General features: G+C 42.3%; 1 protein-coding gene across 2 annotated transcripts; it reads right to left on the bottom strand.

Moving 5' to 3' along the window:
• Positions 1-253: 253 nt before the first annotated feature.
• Positions 254-25,067, bottom strand: RPRD1B (regulation of nuclear pre-mRNA domain containing 1B). 2 transcript variants are annotated; one of them, XM_088064770.1, is made up of 8 exons: positions 24,823-25,067; positions 23,282-23,411; positions 22,109-22,242; positions 16,060-16,172; positions 14,140-14,266; positions 12,892-13,067; positions 4,099-4,154; positions 2,633-2,754 (listed from the first exon to the last, which is right to left on the bottom strand). In XM_088064770.1, the coding sequence occupies exons 1-7, from the start codon at positions 24,971-24,973 to the stop codon at positions 4,122-4,124; spliced, it is 864 nt and encodes a 287-aa protein (XP_087920896.1). In that variant the 5' UTR covers positions 24,974-25,067; the 3' UTR covers positions 2,633-2,754; positions 4,099-4,121. The 2 variants fall into 2 exon arrangements, with proteins under 2 accessions (XP_005524773.1, XP_087920896.1); XM_005524716.2 differs by lacking the exon at positions 4,099-4,154 and having other exon boundaries at positions 254-2,754; positions 24,823-25,064.
• Between the last annotated feature and the right edge of the window lie 77 nt (positions 25,068-25,144).

Genomic DNA, 25,144 nt, shown 5'->3' with positions numbered 1-25,144 from the left:
ACCCTGCTGGAACAGCAGCTCCTGGTGCTCATGCAGGGAGGCACCTTCCTCCCATTCCAGGTTTGGCTTTTATTTGTATTTTTCCCCGGAGTAACAACTGACATGTCCTACAGAAATGCCACATTTTCCACTCTGCATGGAAAACTGACACAAGGATCTCCCCAAGTCACTGCCTGGGCTTTAGAAGGGTAAAAATCCCAAACAAAACCCACAGGGTGCCAGAGCATTGAGGAAAGAAGTAAGGACACTACTGTTCAATGACACCCTCTTTATTCAAAAATAGATATCTATGAGACATTTCAGAATATACTGCTGTCAAATGGCAGCCTATATGTCTAAATTAATTCCTAAGTCAATTAATATACAGATTTAAGCTTTTGTTAAAAAAGACACACTGTGGGGAAATCTGTTTAACCTTCAGAAAATGTCACCTAGTTCACCAGATGCCCTTTGCCCAAAAAGTAAAACAAATAAAATTAAAACCCACAAGACTTCATTTAAATTAAGCAAAATAAAACACACGCATATATTCAGAAAAAAAATCAAAACATTTCAATTAAAAAATAAAAAAACAGAGAGACAACTCTCTCACAGATCTGCCCAAAACACAAACAAAATGTGAGATGCCAACACATTTGTCTACATCAGTTTTTGACAGTTTTTGTCCTATAATGGATACACATTCAATCAATGCTCAAAATACTTGGTTTAACAGCCTTGGAGTAACTCTGTGAGCTGAATCAGGATGGAAAAGAGTCTTTTGGTTTGGGTTCTTGAAGTTTGGTGGTTTGGGATTTTTTATTTTATTTTTTTTCTTTTGTTTTTTATTTTTGGCAAAAGCAGAGAGAATGTATAGTGCTTACTCTAAAGTCTGGACCATAAAAGGCTGCACAGTCAAAGTGACTCAGGGAACGCATAGTTCTGCCACTGGAAAAATTCCTGTAAACTAAAGAGAAAAAAACATCTGTTGGCTGGGCAGTGAGGGTGCAAGGAGCGTTAAAAAAGGACAAAAGGAAGTGTCAGTAGGAAAAGGATGTGAGCTTCTGAACAACTGAATGATCAAAAGATGTTGTGTCGTTGTTTGCTGTAACTGAATGCTGACCGGGCTACTGAACAGCCTGCAAAATAAATTAATGTGGAGCAGAACGAGCTTTGCATTTCTGCCTTTTCTTCTCCTGGCTTTGACACCAGATCAAGACCACAGGGAGGCACAGAGAGCATCTCAGCTCACTTCAGCCTCTGTCTTACAAAACCTGTGTTACCAGATCAAGTGTCTCCAGAAACAGAACCTGTTTTACAGTGAGAGGTGCTAAATTTAAACAGAATTGTATCCAGATTGGAATGGTTCAGTGATCAGAGTCCAGCTTGTCACACCTAACACACAAACTGAAATGTAACTACACCCCTGGCAGCTAAAACACTAGCCAGCAACATAATGGAATTAAGAGCTTTTTAAATTTACCTTTTTTGTTTTTTACACTTTTCCTGATTATAAAAATCAACTCACAATCTGTGACACAAAATTAAGTACATCCTTCTAATATCTACATGCATGGACAGGGTACATGTGCATACAGGATATATGCATATATATGGGCCTATTTTCTATATAAATAAATATTTATACCACATTTAACTTCTGTGCATCAGACAACTTCACTAAAGCTATGGAGAGAGTTTATATCATTGTATTTTCAATGTAACCATCCTGAGAGCAGACCTAACAGTGCCTGTCACAGGGACACCAGCAACTGCCACACACCATTCCAGCCTCTCAGGTCATTAATTCAAAGCTTCCATCACCATCTAATTTGATATAATGAAGAGGAAAAATGTGGTATAAATCTAAGGTAGCTAGAACAAAATTTACTTCCACTCCCACTTAGGTAACATCCAGTTCTGCTTTGCTCAGCACAGTGTAACTTATGAGTCCTACCTCTAATTCACAAAGAAAAGCTGTTTATTTTTATTGCCTGTAACTTCAATTTACATCCATGCCAAATGGGAACTACCTTCGCATCAGGCCACAGCATTATGAGGAGCTGCAGGTTTAGGAAAAATCTTTCCCTGTACCATTGTTGAGCAGATGCCTTCCCCTGATGCCACCGTGGCTCAGGACTCGCATGCACACACATCCCTACGAGGCCCAGGAGCCATTCCACTGCTCCCAGAGATGGGGCTCAGAAACCCAACTAAAACAGATGAGACCTATTCAGAAATAATACAATATTTGTACAGAGGAAAGATGCTGCATGGCCAACCTTCCTCTGGAAGCTTCCCAGGTATGTGTGTACATGATTCATGATCTTTGTGGGGGTAACAAGTGCTAAGAGCAAACAGCAACTAAAGAATACGGGAAAAGATGAGAGAAGTTTGCCTAAACAAACCGCCCCTGCTCCCTTTAGAGCTCACAAAACTCACTCCTCTTCCTCCCCTCAAGTGAGCCAGTGTACACAGAGAGGGCGAGTACGAGCAGCCAAGAGGTTCAAAGCAGGGTCTTCAAGTTCCTTCCTACTGCAGATCTTGGAAGACTGGACTTCCAGCCAACACCAGAGTCTTCTTACTTCTGCTGGTCATAATGAAAACTGGGGCACACGGTTTGTTCTAGTCTGTTGAAAACAGGTCCCCAGCAGATGGCAGAGGTGCCAGACCTCCTGTGACATTGGGCAGCAGTGACAGGTCTGGAAGGCTCTGGATGTGAGATTTCAGCTCCTTGCGCACTTGGGTTACCCGAGCAAGCTTTTGTTTATATTCCTGAGGGAAAGACAAGAGAACAAAGATTAAGCACAGGTTAATTAACAGTGCTGTTAGTTAAGCCAGGAGTAACTTCCAGGTGAGGACTCACAGAAGGTGGCCAGGCCCTGGTGCTCTGAGCAACTGCTGGCATGACTGCAGACCCTGCCATCTGCCCCAAATCCACAGCCTGCCCACAGGCTCTGGCATGCCTAAACTAACAACCCTGCCCTGCCTTACTAATTTTACATGTAAAATATCCCCAAACCAGCACACACTGGGGCCTGATAGAGCATTTGAGAAAAGTGTCAGTGCAGAGTTGCTTTATCCTTGTGTTCTTCCCCAAATACTGACTCCCAGCTGCTGCCAGAATGTTCCTCTGACACCCCTCCACTGGCAGAAGCCACAGGCTGAGGCACACCACAGGTATTACTATGCTGACAAAATGCTCATTGCTTTCAAACTTGATCAATTTTGAACACTTAATTAATCCAATTTCCCCCTTTCAAGTCATTAAATCAAACCCAAGTTTTGATTGTCAAGCAGGACCTCCTTTATGAGCTCACATCACAACCCCAGCAGCTGTGCCCTGAGACTGGCACAGCGGGGACACCATGGAAACACGTGTAGGACCACTGAATGTAAACCAGGGAAAAGCACATCCACACTGGATACAGACACTAACACCTACAGGATTTTATTACAGAGGGGAAAAAAGAGCAAGCTAAAAATCTCCAAAGAGGAAACTTGCAAGTGGTTTTTCCACAAATGAGGTCTGGACTGAGTAGTAAAAGTGCAGTAAGAAATCTCTCATGTGCAGAAATTCCCCCATGTCTCAGAGACACCAGTGACTTGTGTTCATAATGAAAAAGAGAAGAGTTTGGACCCTGAAAATGGAAGAAAGAATGAACTGTACCTTGCTCAGTTCTGGTGAGAGGCCACTTAAGAACAGCCTAGTACACATCCAAGTTATCCAATACAGAAAATTAATTAAAGACTACTTATGCAATTTTCAAAGTTTTGTGATTTTATACATTCACATAACAGTCACAGAAGACAGCAATTGAAGGAATAAAACTGCAGTAGCATGTAATTTTTCCTGGAGTGTGCCAGTCTTTACTCAACTACATGTGGCCTACTTTTCATGGCACCTCCAGGATGCAAGAAACAATGAACTTAAGATAAAAAACCATACACAGAACAGACTGCCACACAGCCAACTAGAATATCAATTTACTTTTCATTTCTTAATTACTTGGCAAAGAGAACAGAAGTTTATATCTCTGAAGATCAAATGAAACTAGGCATATGTTTAATCAAAACATCTTTCTGAAGAGTTTACAACTTTAATCCAGACTTTCTAACCTTCTCAGTGATGGAAATTCTCTTCACCTTCTCCAAACATCAAAGCACAGCAGTTCCTGTGGGGTTACAAGCAAGGAGTTTACACTCTCTGTGTTTCATTATTTGGAATTAGAACAGTGAGAGCAGCCGTCAATCACAACAACTCCCGATAACCCTGCAATGGCTATGTAAGTGTATCCCATAAATTTCCTGCCAGCACCAAGCAGGAATGTCTTCTAACAGCCTAATTCAAACTTAAATCCTTTATGAGGCTGAGTGAGTTAATATAACCAAACACTTCTGTTAACATACACAGGATATACAGTGAAATAATCTAGTCCAAACAAACCCCTCCCAGCTCCATGAACTGCAGGGTGCTGTTTCATGCCTAGAGAACAGTAACCAAAAAAATCCAAAACACCTCAAGTTGCACACACTAATTTTGTGAGGATTTGTCTTGTTTTAATGAAAGGCAGAGAATCAGGACCGAAAAAAGAATGCACCCACATCCCTAATCACACTCTTTCAGGAATTCCTAAAGAGAGAAACAAGTGGAGAAAGTCATGAGATGAAGACAGAGAACAAAAACAAACCCCCCAGATTCTTTAGCATTAAAAGAGAGCAGCAGCAGATAAAAAGGGATGCCATGGAGGCACAGCATTCCAACACCTGGGATTCTTCTCAAAAAGAACATAGGAGCCAACCCTGGGAAAAAGGAGAGAGAGTGCCCAGAGTGCTCAGCTGGGACATCCCCAGTGCTGGGGGCAGGAGACAGCAGCACACCAGCTCCTGCACACATGGCAGAGACAGCAGGAACATCTATTGAGCTCTTATACTCCAAATGCTGTCAGAGAGAAGGTGGAAGAGGCTGGACTTGGAGATCCACAGAAGACCATCTTAAAAATACTTTAAAATCCATAATTCAGACCACTGTCAGGGAGTGATGGATATCAAGCCAGGAAAGAATGAGCAGCACTTCCTTCCCAAGAATGCCAAACTGTCAAGAGTGAGTATCAGCAGGTGTTTCTTTTTTCTGTAGTAATTCCCACTAAAGATAGGACCAAAAAAAAAAGAAGGGCAAGGCAGCTGGCAAGTCCTCCAGGTCTGATAAATGGGCAGTAAAAATGAAAAGAAGATGCAAATTCCAGGCATAAGCCAAGAAAATACCTCAAATATGGCTTGAATTGCCAAGATCCACACAAAACAATTCTGGATTTATGGATCCAATTATGGACCTGCATAAAACAATTATGTAAAAGCAGGTACAACCTCCATAGAAAGACTAATGTCCTTTAATAATAATGTCCTAATACCCATTTTCAGGGCAAAACTGGCGAGGTGACCAGGATCCACCACTTCTCATGGACAGTCAGGACTGGAATGCGATGGCTTTTGAGCTGAAGATGATTTGCATGACCATTAGAGTTATATTAGATGCAAACAACATTCCTTCCCCAGTAGAGCTACTTAGGGGAGGCTGAACCTTGCCAATGCCTTTCCTGACAGCCCAGTTCTCATAAAACACACTGACAAATGAAGAACCAACAAGATGTGTCCAAACCACTCTGCTGTTGGCAAACACACAGACCTAGGAGCAATTTCTCTGCATATTGAAAGCACTAACCTGCTTCCAGATTCACAGTTAACAGCTTCAAGTGTTTAGGAAAGTATTGCTCTTAGCATGTCCTTATTTTCAGGGATACTCTACATTGAGGGCTACATGGAACACTGAGTTATCAGAAATATCCTCCCAGTTTGGAGAGAGAATTTTGTATGTATATGATGACCAAAAATAAACATCAAGTCATCTTGAGAACCATATTCCCTTCAATTCTAAGTAACTTCACCTTACTAATAAGTAAATGCAAGCATTACCTAGTCAATACTGAAGGCCTAAATCCTACCTGTTAAAAAACAAACTGAAAAAGTAAGAGAGAAAAATTTCTCACATGGAAAAGGCAGCAACAGCCCCCAGACCACTAAAAATTGGCTCAGAGAAACATCACTGAATTCAGGAATGGAAACTAAGGGAGTAATCCAGAAACTAAGATTTCCTAGAATAGATGAATACTTACTGAACAGATTGGATACACATCACAGAGCATGGTAGAAAACTGTCTGCTCCATGCTTAAACCCTCTCCATCCCTCTGGGCCCGAGATACTGTGCTGACTCCTGACAGAGCTGCCAAGGAATGGAGAGACCATGAGCCAGAGCTGGGGCAGGGAATGCTGGCTGCTCCCTGCAAGAATACACAGCAGTAGAGACATGGAACCCCCTTCCAGCTTGAGAGCTTTGCTTTTTCCACAAGTTCTGGCCATATCCTGCAACACAGGACTCTGGAAGCAGGTTTTATGGGAAACCATGTTTTTCATGTAGCCCATGACATGCCTGGAAACTGCACCTTGCAGATTTTTCCACAAGGTCCTTCCATTCCATAAAACTGAACAACACAAAGTCGAGTTAAAGGAAGCTGCTACTTTCCAAGGCCTTTGTTTATACTCTGTGTTGAGCTAATTGTCTCACTGCTCAGTAGGCTTATATTAAGATTAATAGTATTTGGATGCTATTTGCTTTTTTTTAGACAAAATAATGAGATCTGTGCTATAAGCAGGAGTTTCAGAACGAGGAAAAAACTGGCACTGTGCCACACGGATGCTTTTGCTAATCAACATTTCCTTTCAGTGCGTGGCGTTCTACATCCTCAGTGGCCAAGAGAATTAGATACTCAATCCTTGAAACAAATGCAAAATCAGAATTAACCACCGCTGAATGAAGCTGACAGAACGTTTCATTCCAAAGCAGCCATGCCTGAACATTATAGAACTGACTGTAATCAACATGACGGGAAATTCATCCTGAGCAGTGCTGTGTGGCCTGGTTCACCTTGTCACGTTCCACAGCACAGATTTCAGCTTATTTTGGCTCAGAGTGTGCACTGGACACATCCTCTCCTGCTCAGGGTCAAGCAGGAACATGCTGTAAGTCATCACAGCAATTGCATCTACTGAAAAAACACCCAGCTAAGCACTAATGAGAATTTGGAAAGTGAATAGGAAGAGCAGCCGGTCAGGCACAGTTTTGATATGATGCAGCTTGAGGCAGCTGTAGGAAAGAAGACAACCACAAGCCAGGGGAAAAATGCATCAGAGGCTCAGCAGAAATTTGGAGAGTATGTAGTGAAGTGTGACAGCCATGTGATTATACGTTCAGGTAAAACCTCTCTTTAAAAACATTAAATACACCGCACTCCTGCAGCAGGTTGATTAGGTATTCCTTAGCTTCTACTCCTTGCCACTTAACCTATGTAAAGTACTTTTAAACAGTCACTAGAAAAAGAACAGAAAGAAAAAATTCTGCCATTCCACAAGCTCATCACATCAGAACCCTCCTCAAAAGAAAAGCGAAACCAAATGCCAGGGTGAAGCCAGGTTTCCTCATTCTGCAGCAGCACTAAACCAGCAAATCTGACGTTTTATCTGAAAGACGCAGTCCAGGAATCAGAGCTTGAATGATGTATTTCCTTACAGAGTCTTCAGTTCATTTTCAGACCTTAAATTTGTTCAGACTTGCTCTTTTAAATTTGACAAGGCTTCTTTCTCCTGCAGCATCATTCATCACACTTCAGCAGGGATGGTGTTTCTGCTCATGGCAGAATTACACCCTCTCAAACTGTAACTCGTTTCCTTGCTCTCCTCTTTGTTTAGGACAACCAAAGAGGCAGCAGTAGAGGCCTTCACAGAGCATTTCTCCAGCTGCTGGGAATGCATCAACCTCTGCAGTGTTCAAAAGCTCTCAGAAAAAGCCCAGGCTGCTGCCACAGTATCACAGACACAAATCATAATTTCATTTGCCAAATGCCCTTCGAGAAATAAACATTGAGGGGGGTGCATTTGATGCTCACCACAAAAACCCACATCCAAGGCACAAGCCAACAGCTAGATATTCACCTCTCCAAGCATCTTAGTGACTTTTCTAGCTAAGCAAGAGAGTGGTCATACACTCGTTCACTTCAGTGAACTGCAAAAAAACATTGTATGTTAATATTGAATTATTTTTATTTGCCTTTATTGTTTAGTATTGGTCTACTTGCAGCACTACTGTAATTATAAACAACTACAAGCACCTACAAAGTGAAGGAACTGCAACTGCATTGTGCAAAGAAACACAGCTGCTGCCTCGAGCCATACACGGCCCAACAGACCCCTGTTCCCTGCAGTTGTCAGCTCACATCCCTACAGAGCACCCTGGGCTCTTGCCCCACACCCAGAGGCACCAGTGGCTCACAGCTGGCAGGACTGGTGCCCCATTAGTCACCAGTTTGGTCCTATAGACCCAGGTCTGGCACTGTCTGGGCGCTCCAAGCTCAGGATCTCCCTGCCAGGGTCGCAGAGCTGACCCCACTCTGCTGCTGCTCCCCACAGCTGCTCCTGCTTCTTTGACACAAATACTGATAATTTTGTTTCCTGGCAGGAATCCTAAAACTTAACCTCCTATTTCACTGTCTAAACCACTGAAATGAATATACCACACAACCCAAGAATTCCTGTCTGAGGGAAGCAGCAGCCACAAAGCCGTGCCAACAGTGACACACTACAGAGACCCAGGCAGTGGAAGCAGCACAGCAATAAATTGCCTATTAACCCACTGAACTAAATTGTATTTCAAGAAAATGTGTAGTGCCAGGCAGTCCAGAAAACCTCAAGTGAGAATGCACTTCATCCCTCAGAGGTGCATTATCAAAGAGGGTTTGCAAATTTTTGTGGGCACGGCATTAACACCTTATTAAAGGTGCCTTGAAACCATGAATATTAAAACCCACAAACATCTAAAAACCCCCAGAGCTCTCAGCAGGACTCTAAGTGACAATTTTTCAGCTGCAGCCAAGAGTCAGAATATTTCCTCTGAACTGGATCTTAAATACAGTATGTTTTTCAGATTTATAGCTGCAGACATTTAAACACACACTTATTTGAGCACATACACTGCTCCACACACACTGTCTATGCTACAGTGTTCCTCATGTCACCTTTCACCAACACACACACACAAAGAAGGTATGTGGAAGAATTGCCTTCACTGACTGCACGTCAAACCAAAAATTCTGAATGCACAATCTTCTCCCTATTTTTTCTGCCTCTTCTCCCCATCAGATTAAAACAACCCTTCCTCCACTCACTCTAGGTCTCCTACTGTCACTAATTATTTCAGGTACCCATGAAGCTTCTACACAATTTGCCATTTCCTTCCACTACTTTTTCTTCCAGTCTCATCTGTTTATCTGATTTCATTTTACAGTGCCTCATACACCAACATGGGATGTTCTCCCCACTACATTTCCATTTTGCACAAACTTATTCCCTGGATTTTTTCTCTTTGCCTGCCATGCGTTCCAGAAGAGTGCTCTGACTTCAAAAGACAATTCTCCTTGAAGTGCTGCAGGCTCAGGTGCTGGAGGACAAAAAACCTCCCCAGCTGATTGTGCTCAGTAATTGTAATGGGGCAGCAATGGCCAAAAATAACACATCTCGGAAATTTTCCATTGGAAGTTCAATACTGCTGTGAGATACAAGGACACATCTCATTCTTACAGAAACAACAGCTCCTGGTTTTACACTTGTCTGAAAGTGTATTTTATTTCCTGTCATCTGCTATTGTTAATGTCCAGGCCACCTCTGATCTATCCCAGCCATGGAAGATCAAACAGCAGCTGCAGTATCAAGCCGACAATTGCTGAGCAAGATGAAGCACCATTTTAATAGAAACTCAGTGTTCAGCTGTTGAATGACTGTATCCCCCATACCCTTCAGGAAGTTAACATGAGGAATACATACCTTTGAAAATATATGTCTTCTTATAGGCCCTTTAATATCAGTTTGCTGATTTTCTGCTGATTTTAGTGACTGATAGAATTAAAGACAATCTACTTTCTTACGTGCTCTTAGACTACAATCAAAATACCACAATAACACTCCCAGAATAAAGGAATCATAATTATTACACTTTGATTTTTCCCATTGCTACCCCAAAACCACAATTTGACCATATGCTATGATCTTCAGGCTCTGTTGCAGCTTTCTCCCTTCAAATCACCAGTGCTTCTTTGCCCCTCACTGCTTCAATCCTTACTCATGCCAGCTGTATCCATGCTGATGTGTAATTCCTTTCCAAAGCCATGCTCCTCAGCAGTGTCCCTCACTTAAACAGCCTTACTGCCACTGATGACAAGAGATGTTTCACAGGGGTTTGACATGCAGAGTATTCTGAGCATTAGACACAAGCACACTGAGTTTATGACTGTTTTGACAAGTTGCTGTTTCATGAGGGACAGCATTAACAGGATTAGTAAACAACTGCAGCTCTTTAGACCACAAAAGCTGCTTTTCAAAAAGACATAGATTAGCTACATTCATTGCTCCCACAGTAAAAGAATTTATGAGTAAATAAAATACAAAAAAATCCAGAGTCATTTCCAAATTAGTTATTTCCATCTCTTAAAATATAGCTCTGACTTATTTCTATCAGAAGCCCCTCTCCCCAACCAACAGCCTCGGCTAGACAAGGATGACAGAATCCATCTTCTGTCCAAACACACCCTCTCATCTAAGTTAGGAAACTTTAAGCGCAAGAGGAAAAACTCAAAGTACCAAAGATTCTGGAAAAGATACCTCAAGAGAGCAAAGCCTACAATGAGTAGATATGTAAAACTAGATTGTTTTAAGTTATTTTCTCATTTCAGACCTTGCCTGAGTAAATGTTTTGGTTTTTTAATACATTTTTAATTGCTAAAGGTTTCAGATCCTTCTAGTAAAATGCTTATTAGCACTACAAAGAAAAATCCAGGCTTATCAATACTGTGAGAACATCAAAGACTCAAACAAAACTGATAAGCAGATCTGGCCTGCCTTATCTGTAACCAGCATCTTCCACTGTTTATTAACCCTCTACAAGGGCAGAACAATGGAACGCTGTAATCAGGCAACATCCCTCACTGAGGTTTGAGAGCTGACACGAATATCAATTGTGCCTCATGTTCACTGTTGGAGTGGTATTTCCTGCAACTCTGCTTAGACTGCTACAGCACTGAGGCCACCTTGACTGGCAGAATGACAAAGATGCCAACCTAAACAGATATTTAATAAGAGCCTAATATTTAAATAGGATCATTCTTTATCTTTTAATGCAGCGAAGAACTGTGTTTACACATAACAGTGAGCAGGCAGCCTGTCCCATTCCCATCAGCAGGATTACTACAATTAACAAAGCAACTCAGCCAGCAAAACAATTTTCAGGGTTACACTTCTGCCTCTGCCAAAGTTACAATTTTCAAGTAACATTCTTTACCAAAAGGATATTTTCCAAACAAAAAACCTCCACAACTGTCACAACATTTCAGGTAATGCATTAGAAATTTTAATTCCGTGTTGTCATCATGGATTTCTCAGTTTCACAGTCTCAAACTGACTCAAAATTATGAATTGTTCTGGGCCTTTTAAAATATTATTGTGCAGCATTTTGCTACCTATTTACTGCAAACAGCAGTATGTCTATAATTTATGTATTTTTTTACAAACACATGGGTGTCTTTCTTTAAGCAAGAAAAAAACCCAAAACCTGACCCAAGACTTCCACAGAAAATAAATCAGCTGCCAAACAAGATTTGGTTTCATGGCATCATCTGTATCCATGTCCAAAAGTGTTTTTTCTGACTCAGTCATAAGACTGATGCTATGCTTGAAGAAATTCAGTCACAAGGCATTGAGAAACTCCAATATAAACACAGGCAAAGAAAACACTCAAAATTAATTTTATCTGAGAACAATGTTGCCTCGTCAGAGGACGAGGTTTGCCACGAGAGTAAACAGAGTCTGCAAATGCTGCAGCTCAGTCTCCTTCCAGGAGATTTTGTCCTCCACATCCCCTCCCATCCCACCCTGCAGCAGCTGCTCATCACCAGCACCGTGCAGAGAAGCCCTTAATGTGCCGCCAAGGGGCAGTTTAGCAGATGGCAGAGTGACATACAACCACAGCCATTAATTAAACTCCTCGCTAGTCCCAAAACGAGCTGCAGAAAGAACTTCCATGGAGAAGGCACGTCTAGGATAAACAGCTGTAAACAGCTGGCTGCACAGCCTCGAATGCTGCTGGGCTGAGCAAGGGGGGCTCAGCTCACCCTCAGGGTGTTTTAGGGTCCTGCTCTCCTCTCTGTTGAAAGGGGTTGCACAGGAAACACAAGTTACTGTCTTTCATTACGGGCCCCATTTATATTGCACCACAGACACAGAAGCTGTGGGTAGGTGGCTGTTAAAGGATGTAGGGCAGAAGATCTGGCTTAAACTTCTTCCCCTGAACAAGCAGGGGCTCAGGAGGCAGGTGAAGGCCACCTAACCATCAGGGAATTAAAAAACTCAAGCAGTATAAAAAGCGCTCAGCTAATTATGGCAAAGGGGGGCAAATTTTTTTTAAAAGGGCATATCATAACAAACTAACGTATGTGATAGGAAAATCTATTTTCTTTAAGAAGTATAGAGCTCTGGGGTTTTCAGGTGCATTGAAACACCTATACTGAACATCAGAACAGATCTGCACTCTCCAGTTATGACACTGCTTTCTAACCCATTTTACTCCAAGTGTAAAGACAACTAGAACCTAGAACCAAAAGTAAAGCTAATACCTAGAATAAAATGTAAAGGTAAGACATGGAATCAGATAAAGATAACACCTGGAATCACCTCCCTCAGGAGAAACCCATAGATTAGGAGTCCAGGGTGAGTGTTTGGTGAGCCAATTATTTTGCCTGGTAATGGGCACTCACCTCCAGCTTCTTCTCCTTCTCCGTGAGCACATCCTTCTGGTTCTGGGTGTACTCGATGAGCATCCGTGCCAGCTGGCGCCGGTCCTCCAGCTCGGCTGCCAGCCGCCCGTTGTACTCGGCCAGCAGCAGACACGCCTCGTCCACCGTCTTCGACAGCCGCTCCGCGGCCTCTTTGTCTGCGTGCAAAGCGTTGGGTGATTTAGAGGACAAAGTTTAAAATTTCCAATTGTTGACAGAAGGGCTGCGATTCACGGGCCGCAGGCACAATAACATCTTGTTCATAAATATACTTCTGGCTTGACAGGAAAATAAGGGCTGTTATCACAGGGATATACAGGAAATAGGACATACACCCTTTGTGGGCTGTATTTTAGACACTGACATAACTGACTGCATTTAATCCTTGCAGAGATGTCAGTGAAAGCAGGGATGTAAATCTTTGAATAGTAAGCCTCTATGAACAGGTTAATTAAAATGTTAGGAAGTACCTTCAGGCAAATAAATCAGGCGATTTCTACACTTAGACACAGTGTGCACTTATTAATTCCTCTTATATATGAATAATTTCAAATGGATTGACTCAAATCTAAGAATTGCACACAGTCCAGTCGGACACTGTAAGAATATTTTGTGAAAAGCCAAATAAGTGATAATTCATAATGAGTTCTAAATTAAAACTACCTCCAGGAACAAGAGTCAAATCAGTTCAACCTCTAAATGCTTCTATTAAAATTACTTTTCAAATGCAATTGCAAAAGTTAATTTAAAAAAAGACTGATAGATTAATGGGGGTAGCAATTTGCCTTTCCCACAGCAATCAAGGAGTATGTGTGTCCTCAGTAGTCTGGTAGAAGACAAAAATATATCAGTCAAGGACTATGTGTGTACTCAGTACAGTCTGATAATACTTCAAGATATCTTAACAGTTGAGGTGTTCAAAAGCAAACACATCCACTTGAGAACTCTGGCCAAATTTCCTTTATATTCTTGCAAAATCCTGATGATGCTCTCCAAGTACATAAGCCTCAGACCAAGCCAAAAATATGGAAGCAGCTATGTAAGTTTAATCTTCAGTGTTACTTCACAGGATTGCTATCTGCTAATTACCCCTACACCAACTACAAAGCAAGGACACAAAAGCAGGAATTCACTCCACCTTACATTGTGATTATTAAAAAAAAAACAACCCACACTTTGATTTCTAAGTTATTCTTTGGACCCATGTTCATTCATCTTCCAGTCTCATACCTGTAATTTTCTCCAGTAATGAAACATCTTGAACTTCCTGAGGGAGGGAAGCAATTTTTTGCCGCACTGTCGCATCTCCTGACGCTGCATTTTCCAGGTCTTGCAGGGCTTTGATCAAATCCTCGGTCTACAAGTGAGCCAACAGTAAAACCAGGTAACCTTAACCACATCCTCTTCCCAGGGATGTGGTCACTGCAGAGGAGCTCACCCACCTCTGAAAGGCACCATTTTTCTTCAAGTAATTTTTAAACCTAACACAAGGAGCATTCATTGAGTTTATACTATTCCAGTGTTTAGCTCCACCTGCATAATTACAGCAGGGTCATCCTTCTCAAGACTCTTCAGTGGGAAACTTCTCCATCTAATTAAGAAAAGTGATCATTTAAGATATAGCTGAGAAGAACGTGACCACACCAGTCTGAGAAAACCACCAGACCTGTGTGCTGCCTCAAGTTGGGACCTGGAATCTTCCACCCAAGCATCCCTGACAGTCTCTTTGCCTCCCTGGAGTGTACAGGCACCTTTTTGTTCTGTTCCAAAGCTGCATTCTGACAGAGCAAAATCACCCAACACCAGATTTCCATCTGTCCAAACAAAACTGAATTAGATTTCCATTGTGACAAGGTTTAGAATTCTGTAACTTGTTACTGACTATAAACTCCAATGATTATGAAAGCTCTTCCTATAAAGCAAATGTTGTAATCTCCTGATTTTGCAAAGCCATGGCTGTCCTCAGCTCTCTGCAAGCACACAGCTTTCTGCAACTAAACTGGGCTCCTTGGTGTGCCCTCAGCTCATCTCTCAGCTGGCTTTAGTGCACTGAGGAAATATGTGTCAGTTTGAATTAATTCACTCAAAATGCATCCAAACTTTAAAGGAACATGGATGAGGACAGCTCTAGGAAGACCCTCCCTGTCATGTTTTATTTCTTCCTTGCGCAAAAAAAAATTTAAACAGAGAAACTCCCTGTACTGGAAGAATAAAATGTTGCCTTTTTATTTTAAAAATCCTGAAGTAGGTGAGGTTTTTGAAACAGAACACTATGCCCATAAACACAAGCACAGATTTTTAAACTACAGTTCAACAGTTTAAAAGCTAATTAAAATACTGACAAATTTTAAATAAATATTTTCTTAATCTGAAAAACAAAGAGGTCCATTACCTAATATTTACTACTTTCTTGCAAACTGCAAATGATTTCCAACAGTAACAATGTTTATAATCAAGAGAAACCATAAGCTGCAAGGCATCTGGAGGTAAAAACAACAACAGAATTTTCTCTTATTTCCTTGACAACTGTTATTTTTATTTTTCAGTGTTTACAGTTTACCAGATGGATGGTGTAATTTTTTATCCCCTTCAAACAGACTCTGGGTTAACATATGTTCATTCTGTAGCCTCAAATGGCCGCAATGATTTTCTATTTCATTCCAAATATTTTCCCACACCAGTAACATGGAACCTCTGAAGTCCTCAGTGCTGGTTTTCCTACCAGCGCCATACAAACATAACAAATGTTGTGCTTTTTAACAACTTATGGAAAGATATAGTCTGCAAAAGAAAATTGTGTATTAACTGTTCACAGCTTTAGGTTTTAGAGGCTACATGTTGATTTTAAAAATACTTTCAAATATGGCCTGTGCTTCTAGCAGTCCTGAGACTCTTTCCTGTCAGCACTACTCAGACCTTGGGTAAGATTATCTGGAATTGCTCAGAAGTGAAACACTATTGCAGTAGGAAAAAGGAATCTGTTGCATTTCACACGGACTTCTCAACCCCAAACTGCATCTCACCACTAAACCCATTTCACTTGTTGTCAGCTCCACCTTGTGGCTGTGACACAAGGGAGGTGGCTGGGACACAGGGGAGCTGGCTGTATGGCTTCCAGAGCTCCTCCCAGGCTCAACCCATTCCACGTACCAGCAATGGCCCAGCACTGGGGTCTTGGGGTGAGTAGCTCCCAGGGTAATCATCATCTTCCTCCTCTTGTATTTGCTGGAAAGTTCGCTTTAAAGACTTCTTCTCCTCTGCAACTGAAGACAGAGAAACAACTCATTTGGATGCCAGATCTGCCCACCTTAGCTATCTCTACTTCAAAGAATTACACCAGATGGATACTCTGATGATTAAACCCTCTAGGGGATGACCACAGCTGGACTTTAATGCTGGCATCATATTCCAAACACTCATATGCAAAACAGTAATAAAAGATTGATTTCCCCCTCCCAATGTATCTCTGTACATGCCAGCCTGAGGATACACGAGCAGTGTGCACTTTGTATGTGTTTTTGTCTCCTACAATGAAGGTAGTAGGAAAGGCAAATAAATGTGCTATTTGTCAATAAATGACAGATTTCAACCCTGCTCAGATGTTCTGGCTAACACTGAGCATACAGGTGAGGATTTCCACCAGTAGAAATGAAGCACTGATGTGAAGGTACACAAGGACAAAAGAATTTCAAGTTATCTTTCTACATCAACTATATTCTCACTGTGGTCCCACAATCAACCCAGTAATTGCTGGTTATTCAACCTGCCACTCCTTCATCAAAATAAGGGCTTCAGGACAGTTCTGTGAAACTACAGCTCCAAGATGTGGCAGCAACAACAGTAATGGGCAAAGCATGAACTGATCTCCAAGCAGGTAACCTGCAACACTTCAGAAACAGGGATGTCATAAAGCAAGACAGCATTGGTTAAATGAACCTCAGCATGGAAAACATTAGCTTGAAAGGGAAGAGAGAGTTTATTTAAATGAGTCAGAACTCTTAATGAAGCCTTTGATCCAGCCACAGAACCGTCAAAAGAAGGTAGATCATTTTTCAGACTTGCCACCAAAGATAATAAGATATGGGGTAATTTGTAAGAAATCTTTGGACAGTCTTAAGAACATCTATTCAATGGAATCAAGTCTTGCCAAGATAATCATGGAGTTCAAGAACAGACTCTGTATATACTTTGATTCACAGGAAGATCCAAGATCACTAAATTTAAAACAAAACCAGACTGTCCTGTTCTAATGGGGAACCAAACAGAAAGGTCTGGCCTTAAATGCAAAGTTTTGCCTGCCTTGTCAGGTGGGACATATGAATAAACTTCATTCTAATGGAGAGAAATCAGAGGAGCTGTTACATCCTGCTCACTGGGGAAAGAGCTGAATGACCTTCCCAAGGCAGACACAAATACATCTGTAAGAGAATAGACTCACTCAATGGAAGGCAAAGCAGCACACAAAAGTTACCATAAACCAAAGGAATTGTTGATGTTCAATAAAACGAAGCTACCTAGGCTAGAAAAAGGACAGTTAACTATTTCATGTATTCAATTGATATATGAGGGCTTGACAATCTGACTGACAAGCCAGTGAGGCACCAGATCAACAAGGAAAACAGCTGCTGCCCACTGAGGTCTGTGAGAAACATGAGTTGGGTTGAACAGGAGATGAGCAGATGATAAAGTGGCCAAAAAGAGCATTTAAAATTACCCAGCCCAACACAACAGGTCATCAGTATTTATCACTTGTATGTACTTATCATAAAATAATTAACCAACAGAGGATAAACACGAGCAAACCAACAGAAGAATGCATGACCGCAGCGACTGCACAAGTGAAATTAAATTGAGAGATGGGATTCAAATTGCTGAAGAGTTATTCCTGCTGTGTTGCCAACTGGTCTACCACAAGACACAGCACTACACTTGCTCACCACTCTGACACAGAGGATTCAGAATTCATTGAATATTCCACCTGAACAAGGCCAAGTGAATCTGACTGGAACCACTCTGAAGTCGGTGCGCTGAGCACCTGCAAACCTAAGCAGCAGTCACTGGACAATTCTAGAAATACTATCTCAATTTCATCAAAATAGACAAAAACCCCTACGCTTATTTGCAAACCCAAGAGCATACGGAGCAAAAGGACCCCTGAAAGAGAACAGAAGCACACCCTGCTTGAGTAACTTAGAAAATCTGCCTGCCAGGAGTAATTTAACCATCACAGCCTACACTAGTAGAAAAACATGTCAAATCCAGCCAGAGAAGATGAAAACAAGCACTGAGAACATCCAGGACTGATCAGAATGTAATACATATCCAAGACAATCAAGATATCCTTGTAGAATACAGACAGCTTCTTCCATGAAAATCAAGAGCCCACCTTGACATGGACATAAAGAAGACAGAGAAACCCCAATGAAGTCAGCTCTCCTGCTTTGCTGTGCTCTTCACAGAAACTGAACTACTCCTGAAAAACCTCCAAAGGGCAAAGCACTCTCCATTTCACCAAAATGACAGACAACTGCTCTCCTAACAGTTTTGCAGTGACACTCCAGAATGTTACATTGCTGTTGCAGAGTCCACAGACATGGGCAAAAGTATTTCTGCACCAACTTTTATGCTACACACCATCTCCTGGTTTGAGGAATGTTATGGTGTCAAAGGCCTAGCTGATAACTGAGCTTTTCCTGTCAACTGGACACCTGAGGGATCTTCCCAGTTCAGGTGCTCATTTTTCTGTTCTCAGCTCTTGATGCCTGTTCAAAGGTAAACAGGCTTCTAATGAGCCAGCACCCCCTCCAACTGTTCCATACCCTCCCCTCTTTGGGGTAGATAACTTGTGCTTGCTGAAATTCTCATTACAATATATATTTGTTGGCAGCCTCTCCTAGGGTGAGCACAACTGGAGCTGAGCTGCTCCAAAACCATACCTAGCCCTGTGTCCAGGTGCTTCTAGTTCAGCTACCCTCAGAAGCCTCCCTGCCTGCTCTCCTCTCTGTTCTTCTCCATATTTTAATACAGGTCTGACCTTCTGTGCCAGAATTTGCAACATAAACACAATGAAAGCAGTCGGGGAGCAGCTCAGCTCTGTGTTAAGAGCGACACACTCCTACATCACAGCACATTCAAGGACCTTCTTCAATTGCTTGTTACGAAGACAACACAAAGAAAACACATCAGGTGTATCGGCTGTATTGCCTGAAGGGTTTCACATCAAACCTCTAAGACCTAGTTTTTCCAGTCTTTGAGAGAAATGGGTGGTTTTTCTCTTCCCTATTGCTTGTGAAAAGAAACATTCTAATAAAAACGAGATTAATGAGAAAGCAAATGCAAGCTTAATGAATACATTTAGAGATAAAACAATGTATCAATATTCAAAAGCTCATTTCCATGCATATGCATATCTCCTCAAGGAACCCAAAAGACTAAAATCTGGTAGTCAGCTGCACCACTGAGCAGGCAAACCAGGGAATAGAATGCTTAGAAAGGGCTGGTTGTCTTACCCCTCTGTCTCTCTGAAGGGAAATCAGCTCTGCTCCACAGCAGGAACTCAGCATGTGCAGACAACTGAACTGCTGTGCATTACCCAAGGCCTTGCTACTCACAAAACAAGAAACAAACTGTACCACTGAAACACTCACAGATGAGCTTTAAAGATCTATTTCCTCGCTGATACAGGACTCCACTGCATTTTGGCAAGTCTCACAACTCTAAGTGGTGCTCTCAAGACAAGCAGAGCCATCCTTCTCAGAGAGAAGCACCCACCAGACCAGGAATTTAAGACATTGCAGTATGAAAAATAACGGACAACTACCTGCACTGACCTGTTGCTCCTGTTGGAGCTGAAGAATAGTTGTTATCACAGCACCAGGTGTCATCAACAGCACCAGATGCCCTCAAGGAGCTCCAACATTTTAACATCACAGCTTGCAGCAATCTACAAACACTGACATTGCCTATTTCTCAGCTGTGTCTGTCTACCTTGGGAGTCCACAAACCCAGAGAGCCAGAATGGCTTTGGAGGAGCTCTGGACTATAGTTTTCCACATTTAAAACAACTGTTCTATCTGTAAACCAGGACACCCTAATCTCCATCTTGTTTATGTTCACCTGTTTGAAAATGGAATACAGTAACCACAAAAACGCCTTCTACAACTCACCAGAAACTCAAACACTAATTTATCTCAGAAATCCATAAAACCACCAGGTGAAAATAGCTCTTATCATGAAGAAGCTAATTTGCACACACACCAGTCAAAGCAAGGGAAAAAACCCACAGGATAACTCTGCTGAATTTTTCAAATTTCTTTTTGACCATGAACTGACAAGGCAGTAACATTCACTCTCATGAAAAGGCCTGAACTTTCCTTCAAATAAAAGATACTACATTCATATCTCTAATTACCTAGTCAAAAACTAAGTTTCTTGCCAAGTGAAGCTGTGCACACAGCAGTTCTTGAAGGGTTCCTATTCCTTTACTCTGCTTCCCGCAGACCAAGATCTGTTACTCTTAGGAAGTTTGATTTTGTACAAATGTTTTTAAGTTGAGAAGACAACAGTAGCAGAAGTGGTTGATACCCTCAGGCAAAGGTAAAGAACACTGAGCAACAGCTAGTTGCCAAATGACCACGAAATAACACATGGTATCAATTATCAATGACTTTAGATTCAAAGTTAAACACATGTGAAACACCCAGGTAAACTAAAGTTTCAAATGCTCAGTTAATCAGGTAAGGGTAATCAGGAGTGTAAATTTTGGCCTTTTATAACACACAGGTGCCTCATTCACTGGACCCAGACAAGTGGAACCCAAACATGAGCCAATTCATGCAGAGACTGTTCACCTTTGCTGCTCAGAGCACAGACTCCCTCTGTCTCCATCCAGATGGGACAATCCCTTTGGTCAGGGCACTGGTGTGAGCTGCTAAAGCACCCATCCAGCAGTTCTGCCCAAAGCAGAGTGTGAAAAAGCACAAAGCTACAGCCAGAGATGTCTTCACATACAGCTCTCATCCATGCTCATATCTTCATATTAATTCTACATTAAATACCAACTCGATCAGGCCTTGTTTTCACCACCTAAGAACGGCATAAGAGCCATAAGACCAAACCAACCCGCTCACACCTTCAGAATTCTGTGGGGAATAGAAAAAAACATGACCAGAGCAGCAATGTCATTCCAGCTCATTTGAAGACACTGACACTTCATAGAATCATAGAATGGCTTAACAGAAGGGACCTTAAAGGCCATCTCATTCCAGCCCCCCTGCCATGGGCTGGAACACCTGCCACCAGACCAGCTTGCACAGGGCCCCATCCAACCTGGACTTGAGCACTTCCAGGAATGGAGCACCCACCTCCTTCAGCTGTAAGGTGGACAAATATTCCCTTAACCAGAACTCTCTTGATTTTTAATGATCCTCACCTTCCACACTTTAGGCATCCCACTGCTCCCCCTCTTTCCACTGGAGTACTACCAGTGAAACACCTCCAAGTGCTACAGAAGAGGCAGGATCTGCCAAAGCAGTAAATCAAAGCACAGTAAATACAAGCTTATGCTCAGTTTCTCCCAGGACCCATGCAGTAATAAGGTTATAACTGTGATGTTCTAATGATATTAAATTATGCAAAGTTAGAATTTTCTCCAAATGACATTATCTGGCGTTAAGAAAAAGAGACCAGACAAGCTTCTTGGGCATATATTCCAGACTTCAATTATTCAAAACTCCTTGCTGCACCATAATAAAATACAGTAATTATGGAAAACAAAACAATTAGTATCAGAATGAAAGCACTAACAGAAATGAATAAGATACTCTAATAACCCAGCTGAGCAGTCTCAGAGATGCAGAGCAGGACACTTGATTTGAGGTGGACACAACAGTTCCCTGCATGACTGCCTTGCTTTCACCCCAAAAGGCAGCCCTGGAGCACTGTATCTGCACAAGCAGCACCAGACATCATGCCCAGTTAAGCTCACTGCCAGCCCCAAGGCACAAGATGGCACACCTGCAAACCAGAACTGATAGTTTAATGAAAATCAGACTTCTCAACACGGTCCTGAAGAATCTCCATCATCGGCTCTGGCAACAACTCAACCAAACGAGCCCAGAGCTCAAGTCCTCACAGTACTTCCAGTGAAACATGCACCAATTTAAAAACAAAACACACATGACAAGCAGTATGCATTCACCTTTTGTTTGGGGGCTGTTGGAGTCTTCCATAGACAGTTTGAGCTGCTGGATGAACTCGCTGCCATACACACTCCTTTCCTGCCAGATATTCAGCAATCGTTCCAAGGGCTTCTTGCAGCCCTCATCTGCTTCTCTGTTCAAAGATTAGGAAATCATTACAGTTCAGCTGATCAACACACCTTATGTTTTCAGAGAGCATCTTCCAAATTGGCAGCTGCACACATTGCAATATGTGAACATTTGGAGAGAATCTTCCTCATATTGTCTGAGACAAACTGTGCAAAACACACTTGTGGCAAATTTTCCCCTTTATTTGATCTAAAGATTGCCTGGAAGTGCCTCACCATTCCCACCTCAAAGTAAGGGTAGGAAAGATGCGAAAGAAGAAACTTGCTACAATTCAGAATTTGCAGTAAGAGTTTATAAAAAGTCCTGAAGCTCACAAGATTACAACTCCGAGTATTAACTTTAAACAGTTGTTTCAGCCAATAACATTCCAATTAAAAGCAGGCTGATTGGATCATTAGGCACTTAAATGCACTCAGAGCATGCACTGACAGTCAGACAGCCCTCTAGAACAGATAACATAGCGTTAATGTTGTTTAGCTGAGATAACAGGACTTATTATGCCATGTAGACACAACCTTAACTAAACAATGGTGCGTTTTTGATATGGTAGTGGCTGCATCACTTCTTCCCTTTTAACTATGAAATTCTTTCTTCCTCCAGCAAGGATATTACTGATCAGGTAACATACAAAGAAACTGCTCAAACCAGGAGGCTGGTGAGAATCCAGTGACCCAAAACATCACTTCTTTTAAAGTCTTTTGACAATGGGGCAGAGTCATTCATTATGGCTTTAATAAACACACCCAACTGTTCAATTCCACTGCCCATAAACAGATCTGCCAGATCTTTAGGTAACAATTGAAACAAAGTCCAGAGGAGCTGCACGTAGAGAACAAAGATGTGAAGCTGTGAAGGACTGGTTCACACACAAAGTTACCCATTTACACTAAACATTCCCCAACCACAAAGCAGTCAGGATCCAATCTCTACTACAGAGAGGGTACAAGCACCTCTACATTTAAAAAACAAAATCCGACTGAATTAAGCTTTGAATAATAAGAACGCAAATCCCAAGAGAGAAAAGCTGAAATACAGCAACATACCTGGCAACGTGAGAAAATGCATCCACAAGAACAGATTCAAATTCCCTGGTAAATTCAGGACCTTTCCTCTTACTGTTCTGGATGACATCATTCGCTAAATATAGGAAAGTAAGTTTCCTACTCGATTTTGCTGAGAAAGGAGGAAAAAAAAGAAAAGAGCAAAAAGCAAAATGAGAGTTTGCATTTATTTCACATTTCTTTCACCTAGAATCATTAACAGGGCTTTCAAAGTTGTTTACAGCTTTGCAGTCTAAAAACAAAGTTCAAAACATTTCCATGTTAGCAAAGGAAATCAGGGGCTTTCAAGTGGCCTTCTGCTCTTTTTTAATTAATTCATACAAGAAACATGAGTTTAATGTTTTTTGTGCACAAAGACACCTCAACTCTGAAAAACCAATAAATTTTAAACACAATTAAAACAAGCTGGTATAACTCACCAGCAAATTAATACAAAAAATAGTTTATTTTTTATTAATTAACTTCAGGAAAATATACTTGAATTAAACAGTGTAACTCAGAACTGAGAGAAACTGTAGGAAAAAGCTATTGTGGAGACTCAAAAATTTTCCAAACAATGCTCCAAACATCAAATTTCTTCAATATATCCTATTTTTTCCTATTTTGACATCACCAGTTTCTATTTCAATATGGCCACAATTGGGGAGTTTTGCCCCAGCAAAACAACCACGAACACACAGAAGGCAAAAAACAAAGGTGCTCATTTCCACAAAAGGGCAAACACAGATCTTCCAAAACCTCGTAAATAAACTGTAAATATCCCAGCTGCTCCAAGGGGCTCAGAGTGCTGTAGCCCGCAGGGGAATGGTGACACTGGCTGCTTTCAGAGCTGCACCTGGGGACAGAGCATCCACACAGAATCCCAGAATGGTCTGGGTTGGAAGGGACCTTAAAGATCACGTTATTCCTACCCCCTGCCATCGGCAGGAACACCTTCCATTAGGCACTGGCAGTCCCCCTTGACTTCAGGATGAAGTTATCTGGGAAATTACCTTTTGTTAATCTGCAAGAAAAACACGCACAAAATGTTTCCGGATGATAGCACCAAAGAGTCCTATAGACTTCTACAACTACTTTCTCTTTGCGTATCTCCTCTCGCTAATTCTATAATGGGGGAGTTCTATCAATCCAATCCCAAAATTTAAAAACGGAGTCAAACAGCCAGAGCACTTCCAAGTTCCCCTGAGCACAGCCAGGGGAAGTTAATTCGTACATCTCTTGTTTTACACCCAAACCGCCCACCCAGAGCTGAGCATCCTCTCACTCTCATGTCACACTTGGCTGCGCCTCCATCCTCTGCCTTCCCAAAAACGCCGCCTATATCACCGGAATCCACCCCTCACACGTGGTATTCCCCCCAAAGTTTAGTAAACACCAACAACAGCAGGTAAACAGCTCCCAAAAACTCCCGGGGCACCAACTTCTCCCGGCGCCGACCCGCGGAGCTCCGCGAGGAGGAACCGGCCGCGCTCTCCGGTACCTCAGGGCAGGGGCTGCCCCGCCGGACAAACCCCCCCGCGCACCTTTGCGGAGCTCCCGGTGCCACACGGCGACGATGGGCCCCGCGTGCTTGCGGTGGTGGATGAGCCACAGCGAGAGCGTCTGCACGCTCTGCTGGGAATTGCTTAGCTCCGATAGCTTCTTCTCCAGCGCCGACTCCGAGAAGGAGGACATGGGGCCGGGGCTGCTCCGCCCGCGGGGGGGGCGCGGCGCGGCCTCACCGACAACAACCCGCCGGGGCCGCCGCCACAAGATGGCCGCCCGCGCCCTGACCCCGCCGCGGGGCGAGGGGCGGCATCGTACGGAGCGCCGGAGGGAGCCGGGCCGCACAGCGAGCGGGCTCAG

Source organism: Pseudopodoces humilis, chromosome 19 (genome assembly GCF_049639895.1).
Source record: "Pseudopodoces humilis isolate 2021_Gansu_Grassland_sample_001 chromosome 19, ASM4963989v1, whole genome shotgun sequence".
NCBI lineage: Eukaryota > Metazoa > Chordata > Aves > Passeriformes > Paridae > Pseudopodoces > Pseudopodoces humilis.
This window is presented reverse-complemented; position numbering and strand designations above follow the sequence as displayed.

What these genes read in the sequence shown, in the direction of transcription:
- RPRD1B (XM_005524716.2), bottom strand. Translation starts at nt 24,973, where the DNA reads ATGTCCTCCTTCTCGGAGTCGGCGCTGGAGAAGAAGCTATCGGAGCTA. An exon ending in CCAGTGCTGGGCCATTGCTG is followed by an intron (nt 14,267 to 16,059) that starts GTACGTGGAATG and finishes GCTCACTTGTAG; the next exon opens with ACCGAGGATTTGATCAAAGC. An exon ending in AGAAGGAGAAGAAGCTGGAG is followed by an intron (nt 2,755 to 12,891) that starts GTGAGTGCCCAT and finishes TCTTTCCCTCAG; the next exon opens with GAATATAAACAAAAGCTTGC.